The sequence below is a fragment of the Littorina saxatilis genome, linkage group LG13 (genome assembly GCF_037325665.1).
Source record: "Littorina saxatilis isolate snail1 linkage group LG13, US_GU_Lsax_2.0, whole genome shotgun sequence".
In the NCBI taxonomy this organism is placed as follows: domain Eukaryota; kingdom Metazoa; phylum Mollusca; class Gastropoda; order Littorinimorpha; family Littorinidae; genus Littorina; species Littorina saxatilis.
Window position 1 is genome coordinate 8,158,045 of NC_090257.1, and position 13,539 is coordinate 8,171,583.

General features: G+C 43.3%; 1 protein-coding gene across 4 annotated transcripts in view; it reads right to left on the reverse strand.

The window, feature by feature from the left end:
• LOC138983519 (trichohyalin-like) overlaps positions 1-13,539 on the reverse strand; it is a 28,152-nt gene that overhangs the window by 10,338 nt on the left and 4,275 nt on the right. For all 4 annotated transcript variants that reach the window (XM_070356772.1, XM_070356775.1, XM_070356774.1 and 1 more), the window contains exons 4-12: positions 10,154-10,230; positions 9,550-9,675; positions 8,648-8,732; positions 5,688-5,776; positions 4,159-4,196; positions 3,683-3,823; positions 3,174-3,245; positions 1,741-1,860; positions 373-495 (exon numbers count right to left, since the gene is read on the reverse strand). In XM_070356772.1, coding sequence (XP_070212873.1) covers positions 373-495; positions 1,741-1,860; positions 3,174-3,245; positions 3,683-3,823; positions 4,159-4,196; positions 5,688-5,776; positions 8,648-8,732; positions 9,550-9,675; positions 10,154-10,230 — 871 coding nt within the window. The remainder of the gene's footprint in view (positions 1-372; positions 496-1,740; positions 1,861-3,173; positions 3,246-3,682; positions 3,824-4,158; positions 4,197-5,687; positions 5,777-8,647; positions 8,733-9,549; positions 9,676-10,153; positions 10,231-13,539) is intronic.

Here is a 13,539-nt window from a genome sequence, read left to right on the forward strand (position 1 = left end):
GTTCCCTAACTTGCTGCACTTGAGTTGAACCAACTGACAGTTGTAATTGTAAAGGACTTAATTGGTGTTTTTGTCTCGTGGTTATCACCATACTCTTTTGTTTTAATCGGATGAATGATCATTGCATTAGAGAGAGAGAGAAAGAGAGAGAGAGAGAGACAGAGAGAGAGAGACAGAGACAGAGAGAGAGAGAGAGAGAGAGAGGTAGGGAAAGTAAGATCTTGACACACACACACACACACACAAGCCAGTCAACTTCAACACACACGTACCTGTTTCTTCCAATCTTAAATATTTCAGACAACTCATATAGTTTCTTCACCACATGTCAGATAATGTCAGACAAACTCATACAGGTGAGCTCACACTTACCGTCTAGCGTAGACCAGTTTGGTTTCCACCAGGTACTTCTTGGCGTTGACGTGATTGTGGTCCGCCTCCAGTGCCGCCTCAAAGTCCTCGATGGCCTTCAGGTAACACTCATTGTTGGCGTACCTGTAACAATCAGGTAACACTCATTGTCTGATGTACCTGTAACATTCAGGTAACACTCATTGTTGGTGTACCTGTAACATTCAGGTAACACTCATTGTTGGTGTACCTGTAACATTCAGGTAACACTCATTGTTGGCGTACCTGTAACAATCAGGTAACACTCATTGTTGACGTACCTGTAACATTCAGGTAACACTCATTGTTGGTGTACCTGTAACATTCAGGTAACACTCATTGTTGGCGTACCTGTAACATTCAGGCAACACTCATTGTTGGCGTACCTGTACATTGGTAACACTCATTGTTGGTGTACCTGTAACATTCAGGTAACACTCATTGTTGGTGTACCTGTAACATTCAGGTAACACTCATTGTTGGCGTACCTGTAACATTCAGGTAACACTCATTGTTGGTGTACCTGTAACATTCAGGTAACACTCATTGTTGGTGTACCTGTAACATTCAGGTAACACTCATTGTTGGTGTACCTGTAACATTCAGGTAACACTCATTGTTGGTGTTTTGTAACATTCAGGTAACACTCATTGTTGGTGTACCTGTAACATTCAGGTAACACTCATTGTTGGTGTACCTGTAAAATTCAGGTAACACTCATTGTTGGTGTTTCGTAACATTCAGGTAACACTCATTGTTGGCGTACCTGTAACATTCAGGCAACACTCATTGTTGGCGTACCTGTAACATTCAGGCAACACTCATTGTTGGCGTACCTGTAACATTCAGGTAACACTCATTGTTGGTGTACCTGTAACATTCAGGTAACACTCATTGTTGGCGTACCTGTAACATTCAGGTAACACTCATTGTTGGTGTACCTGTAACATTCAGGTAACACTCATTGGTGTACCTGTAACATTCAGGTAACACTCATTGTTGGTGTACCTGTAACATTCAGGTAACACTCATTGTTGGCGTACCAGTAACATTCAGGTAACACTCATTGTTTGCGTACCTGTGTGTTAACAGATCTGTAAGTTTGGTTGTTGGGAACCTCAACTCCACCCATTATTTCCAACCTGTCTGAGGTAAAAACTGTGACGTTATTGTAAAAATGACACGCACACACAAGAAAAAACAAATGCTAAGATGAGGAGGAAGCTTTCTACTTAGAAACAGGCATCGTAGCTTCTCACGATACATGTACTTTTAATCCGTCTGGGATTTAAGACTCTTTAACCTGTGAAAGGCACACACGGGTGTGCAAGGCTAAAGGTGAAGACTTACACGGCACCCCTGGCGACCAGAGCCTCTGTGTGCGTGGGGTCGATCTTGAGCGCCATGTTGAGGTGTTGTATGGCCTCCAGCTGTTTACCCTTCTTCACCATCTCTACCCCCTGCACCACACTGTCAAACACAATGAAATATCTTGAAACACAATGAAACACATTTGAACAGGATGAAATTTGGTGAAACGTAATGAAACACCGTCACATGCTGCTTTTCTTTACCATCTCCACCCACTATATCACACTGTGAAACACAATGAAACATCTTGAAACACTGTCACATCTTCAACCAGGATGAAGCTTGGTGAAACATAATGAAACACTGTCACATGCTCCCTTTCTTTATCATCTCCACCCACTACATCACGCTTTGAAACACAACAAAACATCAGCACATTTCACACTACATGTATGGCCTCCTTTTCTATACCATTTCACCCCTCACACCACGCTATGAAACACAATGAAACATCAGCACATTTCACACTACATGTATGGCCTCCTTTTCTATACCATTTCACCCCTCACACCACGCTATGAAACACAATGAAACATAGGCACCACGCTGTGAAACACACAACACAAAACCGTCACACTTTACAATACAATGGGCAACATCAAAGGTTTATTCCCCAGTCACTAACCCCCCCCTCCACACACACACACACACACACACACACACACAGGTGACAGGGGTGGTTTTAGTGCAGGTGGTGATATTGCAGGTGAATTAATATCAACATTACCAGTTCTCATAAAATGAGGAGAAACAAACATGAGGGTAAAACAACTTCAGTGAGAACTACCGTAACTTGGTGAGTTTGTAATCTGCCTTGAAAATGAAACACATCAACCCCTGTGCTAAACAAGACACTTGTTATTGACGATCTTGTGATACAATGTCTATACCAAACACCAGAGTAAGTTGTTATTATTATTATCATTATTATGGTGAGCTTATATAGCGCGAACCACAATTAACTGTGCTCTCCGCGCTTTACATACTAATTTCTGCCGTGTGAAATGGATTTTTTTACAGACAGACAGACAAACAAACATTTTTTACACACAATATATAACGCATTCACATCGACCAGCAAACCTCAAGCCTGTTAGGCGAAACTTTACCTTTCACGGCCTTTATTCCAAGTCACACGGGTATTTTGATGGACATTTTTATCTATGCCTATACAATTTTGCCAGGAAAGACCCTTTTGTCAATCGTGGGATCTTTAACGTGCACACCCAATATAGTGTACACGAAGGGACCTCGGTTTTTCGTCTCATCCGAAAGACTAGCACTTGAACCCACCACCTAGGTTAGGAAAGGGAGGAGAAAATAGCGGCCTGACCCAGAGTCGAACACGCAACCTCTCGATTCCGAGCGCAAGTGCGTTACCACTCGGCCACCCAGTTACAGCGTCTACTCACTGGTTGTGAGCCTGTTTATTGGTCTGCTCTTTCCTCAACCGTTCCGCAAATTCTTCTTCTGGAACCTTGAGCCTAGGAAAGCAACAGCACAGCAACTATGAGCGTTTAGGCTCTTTGAAATTGAACCAACAGCATAATTATGTACATATTGTGGAATCTTTTATCAAAGGCTAAAACACAACCAGCTGCACAGTATCAAAGTTAAAACTTAAACTAAACAACTAAGAGTGACACAGATAATATGACCCTGCCTTTTAATTTTCCTTCTTACAAGCAAGAATACATAGGCATGAGCAAACGCACCTGTGCCTATGCATGCACATACGCGCTAGCACACTCATATTTATAATAATAGTAATGCATAATAAACTTCTTTTTAAAATGTTGCACCCCCTCAGAGAGAGAGAGAGAGAGAAAGAGAGAGAGAAATACATGCACGCAAATGCATACACACACACACACACACACACACACGTACCCATACACACACGCTCTCCAGCAACACATACCCGTGCAGCCCCCTCATGAGGGAGGCAGAGTTGGTGAGGCCGAGTGAGTTCTGCAGAAAGTCGACGCTCCACTTGTTGGTGAAGCCCAGGATGGTGTGCAGTAGTTCACTGAACGTCAGTCCGCAACGCTCCATCTTGCGTCTGTAACGTCAACACACTCGTCACCCCTCTCTCCCTCATTGCATTCACAAACACCACATCTAGGCTCAGTGTAACAAACTTCAGTATGATCACACACACACACACTCTTAATGTATATGCAGTCTCAGAGATGGTATCAATGTCCCACACCTGTTTCACCACAGTGGCACATAAAAGACCTCGGTCACTCTGCAGGTGGCTGATTACACCTAAAAACGTACACATCTGGATAGCGCAACTCTTGTTGCTGCTAGCTTTCTTTGGGAGGAAGCGACCTATTTTCCCACTAATGGGACAAATGAAGTGAAATGAAAAGAAAAGTTGTGAGTGCTTACCTGTAGTGAACAGGAAAGTCGTCTTTACTTATCAGCCCCTGCAACAAAACACCGGCAAGACACTCGCTTTAGCACACTTCACCCAGTAGCAAGGCATGTAAAACTAGACAACAAAACACCGGCAAGACACTCGCTTTAGCACACTTCACCCAGTAGCAAGGCATGTAAAACTAGACAACAAAACACCGGCAAGACACTCGCTTTAGCACACTTCACCCAGTAGCAAGGCATGTAAAACTAGACAACAAAACACCGGCAAGACACTCACTTTAGCACACTTCACCCAGTAGCAAGGCATGTAAAACTAGACAACAAGACACCGGCAAGACACTCGCTTTAGCACACTTCACCCAGTAGCAAGGCATGTAAAACTAGACAACAAAACACCGGCAAGACACTCGCTTTAGCACACTTCACCCAGTAGCAAGGCATGTAAAACTAGACAACAAAACACCGGCAAGACACTCGCTTTAGCACACTTCACCCAGTAGCAAGGCATGTAAAACTAGACAACAAAACACCGGCAAGACACTCGCTTTAGCACACTTCACCCAGTAGCAAGGCATGTAAAACTAGACAACAAACAACATGCAAATGGATGTTCAATTTGTGCACAAAGTGAAATTGGGTGCCACCCAAACGGGTGATACGCAGCCACGGGGTCGGATTGGTTGAAATTGAGCTTTGTTGTGATTTCAACCAATCAGTTTTGCTTTGTGCATCTCAGCCTAGGAATCAGCATTTTTCATTGCACAATCTTTTTAATTAAGCACATTATACGTTATTTGCATGTTTGACCAAAATATGACATTTTATACAGATCGAGACAGTCATTGTTCTCCGAGACCGCGATCTGTGTAAAATGTCATATTTTGGTCAAAAACGCAAATAACATTTATGTATCGATCGAATTCCTTTCAGGTACTATGACTTTGTTGTTGTTTTGACGATTGAACGAGCCCGGGCACACACACATGCAATCAAACACATAAGCTTCATATTTGGGCGTTTCAGGTTGACCGAAACTTCAAAGGAACTACAAAACACACGTCATGTACTGACTTTGTTGTTGTTTTGACATTGAACAGCACACACACATGCAATCAAACACATGACGTGTGTTTTGAAGTTCCTTTAAAGTTTCGGTCAACCTGAAACGCCCAATTATAAAATTTTGTAGGCCTCTGAAGTCACATGACTCAAAGAAGGGAAATCCAATCTCCAATCGATACATAAAAAATATATTCTCTTCTGAACATATCCTTTTTCATATTCAATTTATGTTTGATATTCATTTTCTATTCATTTTTTACAGTAAAAAAAAAAAAAGACTGTCTTACTCAGCCTGTTAAAAAAAAATGGAAATAAACTCAAACTGATCCAAAACAACAATTATGTCAACCAAATGACCAGATCAAGAGCATTTTGACAATCTTAGTGTCCAACAGTAAGTCTACAATTGCTCTTTCAGATTGTAGAGATAAAACAGACGCCACACAAAATCTGTACGAAAAGACGTTGAGTCATACCATCTTGTGCTGGTCATCCTTCTGTTCCGAGCGATCTCTCAGTGACACGAAGATTCTCTGTTTCTCTGGGTTGACCGCCAGTACAGTGCCTGAAACATATCAGACCACACAGGTGTCAACGGAGAGAGGCTAACACTGTTAAACAAAAGTGAATCAGGAATTCACTCTGCTGATATTATTATTATTATTATTATTGTGATCATTTTTATGCGCCTAATCTAGATATAGCCCTAGGCGCTTACATATTATATATAGTGCAATTCCCCCATGAAGACCCCCCCCCCCCCCCCCCCCCCCCGATTTAAGACTGCCTGACCCTGTTGATCAAATTTTCTGTTTATAACCTCTGTAGATTTCCCCCCCATTTTAAAACTCCCTCCTTTTTAAGACCTGAATTTTCTCAGAGTTTTGGAGGTCTTTTTCTTCTGCGTTCGTGGGCTGAAACTCCCACGTACACTCGTGTTTTTGCACGAGTGGAATTTTACGTGTATGACCGTTTTTACCCCGCCATTTAGGCAGCCATACGCCGCTTTCGGGGGAAGCATGCTGGGTATTTTCGTGTTTCTATAACCCACCGAACTCTGACATGGATTACAGGATCTTTTTCGTGCGCACTTGGTCTTGTGCTTGCGTGTACACACGAAGGGGGATAAGCCACTAGCAGGTCTGCACATAAGTTGACCCGGCAGATCGGACAAATCTCCACACTTAACCCACCAGACGGCCGCGGCCGGGATTCGAACCCTCGACCTTCCGCTTTGGAGGCCGACGTCTTACCACCACGCCACAGCGCCCATCATTTTGGAGGTCTTAAAAGGGGGGTTCAACTGTACTGCCAACTGCTTCACAACACACAACACTACTTACTTCAATAATCACACAGTGACAAAAGCAATGAAAACAAGAAATTCCTCCGATAGGAAAAACACCCCCGTCAAAGGGAAATAACCTTCTCAGTTGGTGGCAGTGAGAATGGTTATTTCCCTTTGACCAACAGGGGTGTCCCTCTGTAAGTCCTTGTATAATTTTAATCCACCAATAACTCCCTAACCGTGTGTTTGACTGGTCCCAATTTTTGTAAGGACCGTCTCAGGAATGTATTGAACCTGTTCACCAAGTTTGGTGACGATCGGTCCGTTCATTCTTGAGATCTACTTGCGAACACAAACACACAAACAAACACACAAACACATCGACCGAATCCTATACACACCCCTATACCGGGGGTGTAACAAGATTCCCTAACCAGGGTCCCCACTGGTTTTTAGAAACAAAATTCCATGACTTTTCCATGACTTTCCATGAGCCTCAATAACATTTTCCATGACTAGATACACAGGTCGCCATTTCCGAACACGCAAACTTTTTACGTCTTGTCACTGCCAGTTTTGACACTGGCTTTACACTGAATTTGAGTCAGCCACTGTTTGTATCCATCTGCACTTTCGTAAATTCCGTTTCGTAACCGTCACTGTGACTTGACGAACTGTCATTTTTTTCACCGCGATACACAGTTCATTGCGAAGATCTTCCTCGGTAATTCGTTCCAATTCCGCATACTTTTTGTTGTCAAGAAACAACTCGAAAGAAAGTTTCAAACTCATCATCCTCCATCTTGCTTGTCGAAGCGCTAAAGTACTTTATCGATGCAAAAACAAAAGCAGAAAACTTCGACGAAACCGACTCAAATGCAGCGCAGACGACACGACGAGATAACGGAAGGAAGTGAGCCTCGCTTTGGCTCAAGTGCCGTTAAAAATACCGTTATTCTCGTATGCAAATACGAACGAGAAGTTGGTATACGAACAAGCCTTGTGCTGGCAACGCAAATCGCTGCTGGCTTGAAAATGGGGGGGGGGGGGGGGAGGGAAGGGCTTGGCAACGAAAATCGCCGCTGGCTTGCTAAAGGTTAATTTTTCTTTCTTTCTTATTTTTGTTAAATTCCATGACTTTCCATGACTTGAATTGAAATTCCATGACTTTCCAGGCCTGGAAAATTAACAAGAAGGGCAAAGCCCATACGACTCACATGCTTGACCTTGACCTTTACATGACCTTGACCTTCAGCTAAACCTAGCAATGACATCATACACTAAGAACTGCTTTACACATTTTTCCTACCAAAATACATGTGACCTTGACCCAAGGTCAAGGTCATCCAAGGTCATGCAACACAAAGCTGTTAATTCAAGACATAGGAAGTACAATGGTGCTTATTGGCTCTTTCTACCATGAGATATGGTCACTTTTAGTGGTTCACTACCTTATTTTGGTCACATTTCAATTTCATAAGGGTCAAAGTGACCTTGACCTTGATCATATGTGACCAAATGTGTCTCATGATGAAAGCATAACATGTGCCCCACATAATTTTTAAGTTTGAAACAGTTATCTTCCATAGTTCAGGGTCAAGGTCACTTCAAAATATGTCTACAATCCAACTTTGAAGAGCTCCTGTGACCTTGACCTTGAAGCAAGGTAAACCAAACTGGTATCAAAAGATGGGGCTTACTTTGCCCTATATATCATATATAGGTGAGGTATTAAATCTCAAAAACTTCAGAGAAAATGGGAAAAATGGGAAAAATAGCTGTTTTTTAGACAACATTTATGGCCCCTGCGACCTTGACCTTGAAGCAAGGTCAAGATGCTATGTATGTTTTTTGGGGCCTTGTCATCATACACCATCTTGCCAAATTTGGTACTGATAGACTGAATAGTGTCCAAGAAATATCCAACGTTAAAGTTTTCCGGACGGCCGGACGGACGGACGGGGGGGGGACGGACGGACGACTCGGGTGAGTACATAGACTCACTTTTGCTTCGCATGTGAGTCAAAAATCAAATTCCATGACTTTCCAGGTTTTCCATGACCTGTACGAACCCTGACTAACTGACAAACCTCAGCCGTCTAAATAACAGACTGTTTTGATCGACTGACCGATGAAGAAAAAACTGACCTCTGAAGACGTCCCTGGGATGGTAGGCCTCTGACAAACTCTGGTGTGCGAACATGCGAGGCAGCTCCTTGGATGGACAGAAACACTGCACACACACACACACAACCGTTTTTATTTCATCCACAGTCATGTCAATTGACACAGCAAATGTCAAATCTCTCAGTCTCTTGATGTTTCCTCAGTCTCTGCTAATATATGTTTGTCCATCCATCCATCTCTCTCTGTGTCAACGAACTTCTAATAAATTAACTCTCTTGTCAAAAAGCCAATTAGACAAACAGATATCTTTTCACTCACTGCACTAGCCTAAAGTCATTGAGAAAAACAGATTTTTTATTCATTTGGAATTGCATGAGAAATTCCAAAACATACACTCGCTGGTATGATTTCCAGATGGAACAACACAAAAAATCCTGATATCTTCTAGCAAACCCATAGACAAACAGATATACAGAGCTGCCCACCCTTGTGAAGCCTCAAGTGTAACAATTTAGATTTTGGGGGAATTGTCAGTGTAGCAATGGAATTTAAGTGTAGCAGTGATTATCTAAAATGTATTTGCACATCCGCATTTACGCTATCTCGCTCAAGAATATGCATATTTAGAAAGTTTATTTAGAAAGCAGGATAATAATGCCCATTAAAGAGTGTCTGCAGTGCAACTTTTCAGTATGGACAATGTTTTCTGACACATATTCTGACCGCTACACGGAGTGAGAAGCAGAAACGAGTTCCAGGACTCACAAGAAAGAGGGAACTGTTGCATGTTTGTGGTTACTTGTTTTAGCGTAGCAATTATATGCTTGGGGCAACATTTATCTTAAAGCACAGCATGCTCCGCTGGAAGCTTAACAGTTAGCAGGTCTGCAGATACCATCAAATGCGTGATTTATGCTACTGACGCTAATGTTGAGTTCATCGATGTCACGATGTACGCCGGGCATGTCCGTGCACAGCAACGTTCCAATCAAACCCGAGTCGCTGACTGACGACACCACGCCGATCACTTCATCACCCTCAGACAGGCACTGCAAGCAAAATGACATTTCATTCACAATCACCAACAAAAAACACAGGCACTGCAAGCAAATTGTTGTTTCATTCACAATCACTCACAAAAACAGTCTCTTCTTCGGAGCACAAGTGACAGCAGTTACAAGAGAGAAGAAAAGTGTCTGTGAATCACATGGAATACGTCACTCATCTTAGCATTCTTCCAGAGCAACCAAAGCATGGTGACAGAGTGAAAAATATCTGCGTGCAAAGTTCGGATCTGAGTTCTAATAATCCGACTATTGCCTGCCTTTTCTTGCAAACAATACCACAAGGGACTAACTGCTCGGATACCCAGTGCAAACTATTTATACAGGAGTGTTACTCAAGTTTTTTTCATTGAAAGCAAATTTTGTTCAGTTTTGATACCAACACACTCAAAAAGCCAGCTGAAGTCCACGTAACTCAAAAAAATACACACATGCAAATTTCCCCCATCACACAGATACCAACCTCATACAGATATTCTTGGCAAAGATCAGGCGGCACACCCATGAAGGATTCTATGGGCGGCATAATCCCGTACAGATCTGAAAGCAAAGCATCTACAGTAGGCAATGTTGGGAAATAACTCTGTCAGGTTTGTATGGGTTGTGAAAGAGTGAATACTCCTGCTTTTTGTGATTCAAACTTTCCCACGCGACAGTACAGGCCAGTCACTAGCCAGTGGTGTGTCTGAAACATGTGACAGTACAGGCCAGTCACTAGCCAGTGGTGTGTCTGAAACACGTGACAGTACAGGCCAGTCACTAGCCAGTGGTGTGTCTGAAACACGCGACAGTACAGGCCAGTCACTAGCCAGTGGTGTGTCTGAAACACGCGACAGTACAGGCCAGTCACTAGCCAGTGGTGTGTCTGAAACACGCGACAGTACAGGCCAGTCACTAGCCAGTGGTGTGTCTGAAACATGTGACAGTACAGGCCAGTCACTAGCCAGTGGTGTGTCTGAAACATGTGACAGTACAGGCCAGTCACTAGCCAGTGGTGTGTCTGAAACATGTGACAGTACAGGCCAGTCACTAGCCAGTGGTGTGTCTGAAACACGCGACAGTACAGGCCAGTCACTAGCCAGTGGTGTGTCTGAAACACGCGACAGTACAGGCCAGTCACTAGCCAGTGGTGTGTCTGAAACACGTGACAGTACAGGCCAGTCACTAGCCAGTGGTGTGTCTGAAACTCGTGACAGTACAGGCCAGTCACTAGCCAGTGGTGTGTCTGAAACACGCGACAGTACAGGCCAGTCACTAGCCAGTGGTGTGTCTGAAACACGTGACAGTACAGGCCAGTCACTAGCCAGTGGTGTGTCTGAAACACGTGACAGTACAGGCCAGTCACTAGCCATTGGTGTGTCTGAAACATGTGACAGTACAGGCCAGTCACTAGCCAGTGGTGTGTCTGAAACACGTGACAGTACAGGCCAGTCACTAGCCAGTGGTGTGTCTGAAACACGTGGAGAAGGAGCACCTGTTGAAAGCTTGCATGAATAAAAGCAAGTAGTATTCACTCTTTCCCAAGGGCGGCGATGTAGCTCAGTCGGTAGCGCGCTGGATTATCATTTTAAGACCCAACTGTGTGGAAAAAATCAAAAGCATCTTTGAAATTGAATAGCTGTTTTATAAATTGAAAGTTACATTAAGACATTGAGTTATAACATTGCGACGTCAGGTGCTATATACAAAGACAACAACATTCACATGCTCATATTTATGTAGAATTTACAGTCTAGAATTAATACTCAGCAGGGCTCCCCTCAGACACTCGTCCTAGATGGTCCCGGGACCCCCACGTTTAATGTTTAGAGGGTCAATAATGGACCCCCACGTTTAATGTTTACAGGGTCAATAATGGACCCCCTACATGGAGTTTTAGAGAGTCCAAAAAGAGCCTATGGTCCCGAAACTACCTGTGGTCACATAAAGCATTGTTATCGCGAACATTGTGATCAAAGGGTCTTTTTTCATCAGAATATTCGAAGAGTACACTTCAACCTAACCTTGTTAAATGGAACACACACAGCGTTTTGCATATCGTTCCGGTGTAACACGAGAAAATTACTCCCACGAGATTTTTACTCCGGAGTAAACATTTCGTACGAAAAAGTTACTCCCTTTACGAAAAAAGCACTCCCCCATTACACGAATAAATAACGAATAAATTACTTCACCCCAACACGAGCAATTTAAAGGCACAGTACACACAGTACAAACACCCTTTCATTTAAACAGCGCTTAGAACTGTACCCACGGAATACGCGCTATATGAGCTTAATTTTGATTAATATTGATAAACACTCACCGCTTGAGAACATCCTAGGTGCCCTCCGTAAAGAGCGAACAATTTTCAAAGAATTTATTTTTGCGTGGTTTATCTTACCCCTGAGCCATTGTGAACCCGTGTGATCCAGTTTCCCTTTTTCACAATGTAGTCGTCAGTTAGTAATTTGAATGCGACTCGATGTGAGCTTATCTGCAATAGCACGTTATTATGTACCTCTCACTATGCACGAAACAAACGGCTGTGGTTCACAAGAACTCTAGCGATGGCTTTTGACTGTTGAGAGGAACTGGCGATATGCATAAACCGTCATCTGCTACGAGAACCACTACCTTGCGTGACCCTGCTTCCGGGCTTTTCTTTTTTCAAACCATCGAATTGTACTGATCTTGTCTTGATGAAAAAAGAATTCTTTTATGATTTAAGAATGTTTGTGTAACAAACTGTCAATTTATTATTTAGATTTTAAAAGTTAGGTCTAGCGCCAAAACGCACCACAGTCCAAAAAGTGTCCGAGACAATCCGCAAAATTAATTCTTTAAAAATTGCTCGCTCTTTACGTAGGGCACCTAGAATGTTCCCGTTTGGTGAGCATTCAAATGGAAGGGTGTTTGTACTGTGTGTAAAAAGCCTGACAGTATCTGTGATGGTTTATGGGAGGCTTACTGTGCCTTTAATTTCCCATGCCAGGTGTACGAAATTTCTACTCCCTTGTCCCCTGTTAGTCTTGGTGGTGGAAGGGGTGGAGGGAGGGTAGCACGACATTCGTATGCGCGAGATCACTTGTTGGCATTATCCCTTCGCCCGCATCCCATTTTTGCGTACGAGATTTTTACTGGAAGTAAAAAAAATGGGGAGTACAAATGTCATGGAGGGAGTAATTTTTTCGTGCCTTGTGGAGTTTTCTCATACGAAAAGTGTACTCGGAGTAAGAATTTCGTACGAAATATTTACTCCGGAGTAAATTTTTCGTGGAGTAAAAATTTTGTGTTACACCGGCGTGAAATTGTCATTAGTGCTTGCACTACGCACGATAGCGGAAATGTAGTGTGTCCCGGGACCCTCTCAATGAGTTTCTAGTACCTGATTTCGGCTTCTGGTGCGTTTAGGACGCAGGGACGCGCACTTTGGGGAGCCCTGACTCTGTAACATTTGAAAGCATTCATGTGTGTGTGTGTGTGTGTGCACGCGCCTGTGTGTGTGCACGCGCCTGTGTGTGTGTGTGTGTGTGTGTGACTGTGTGTGTGTGCACGCCTGTGTGTGTGTGTGTGTGTGCGACTGTGTGTGTGTGTGTGTGTGTGTGTGTGTGCGACTGTGTGTGTGTGTGTGTACGCGCCTGTGTGTGTGTGTGTGTGTGTGTGTGTGCGACTGTGTGTGTGTGTGTGTGTGCGCGCCTGTGCGTGTGTGTGTGTGCTACAAAAAACGTACCATCTACCCCCCCCCCCTCTTTTTTTCGCTCTTAATCTCTCTCTCTCTCTCTCTGAAAATGCGCACAAAGTTGTTTTTCATTGACTGTTCTCAATGTATTGTTGTAGTACTGTAAAAGCTTTTCTATGCAGGATGAT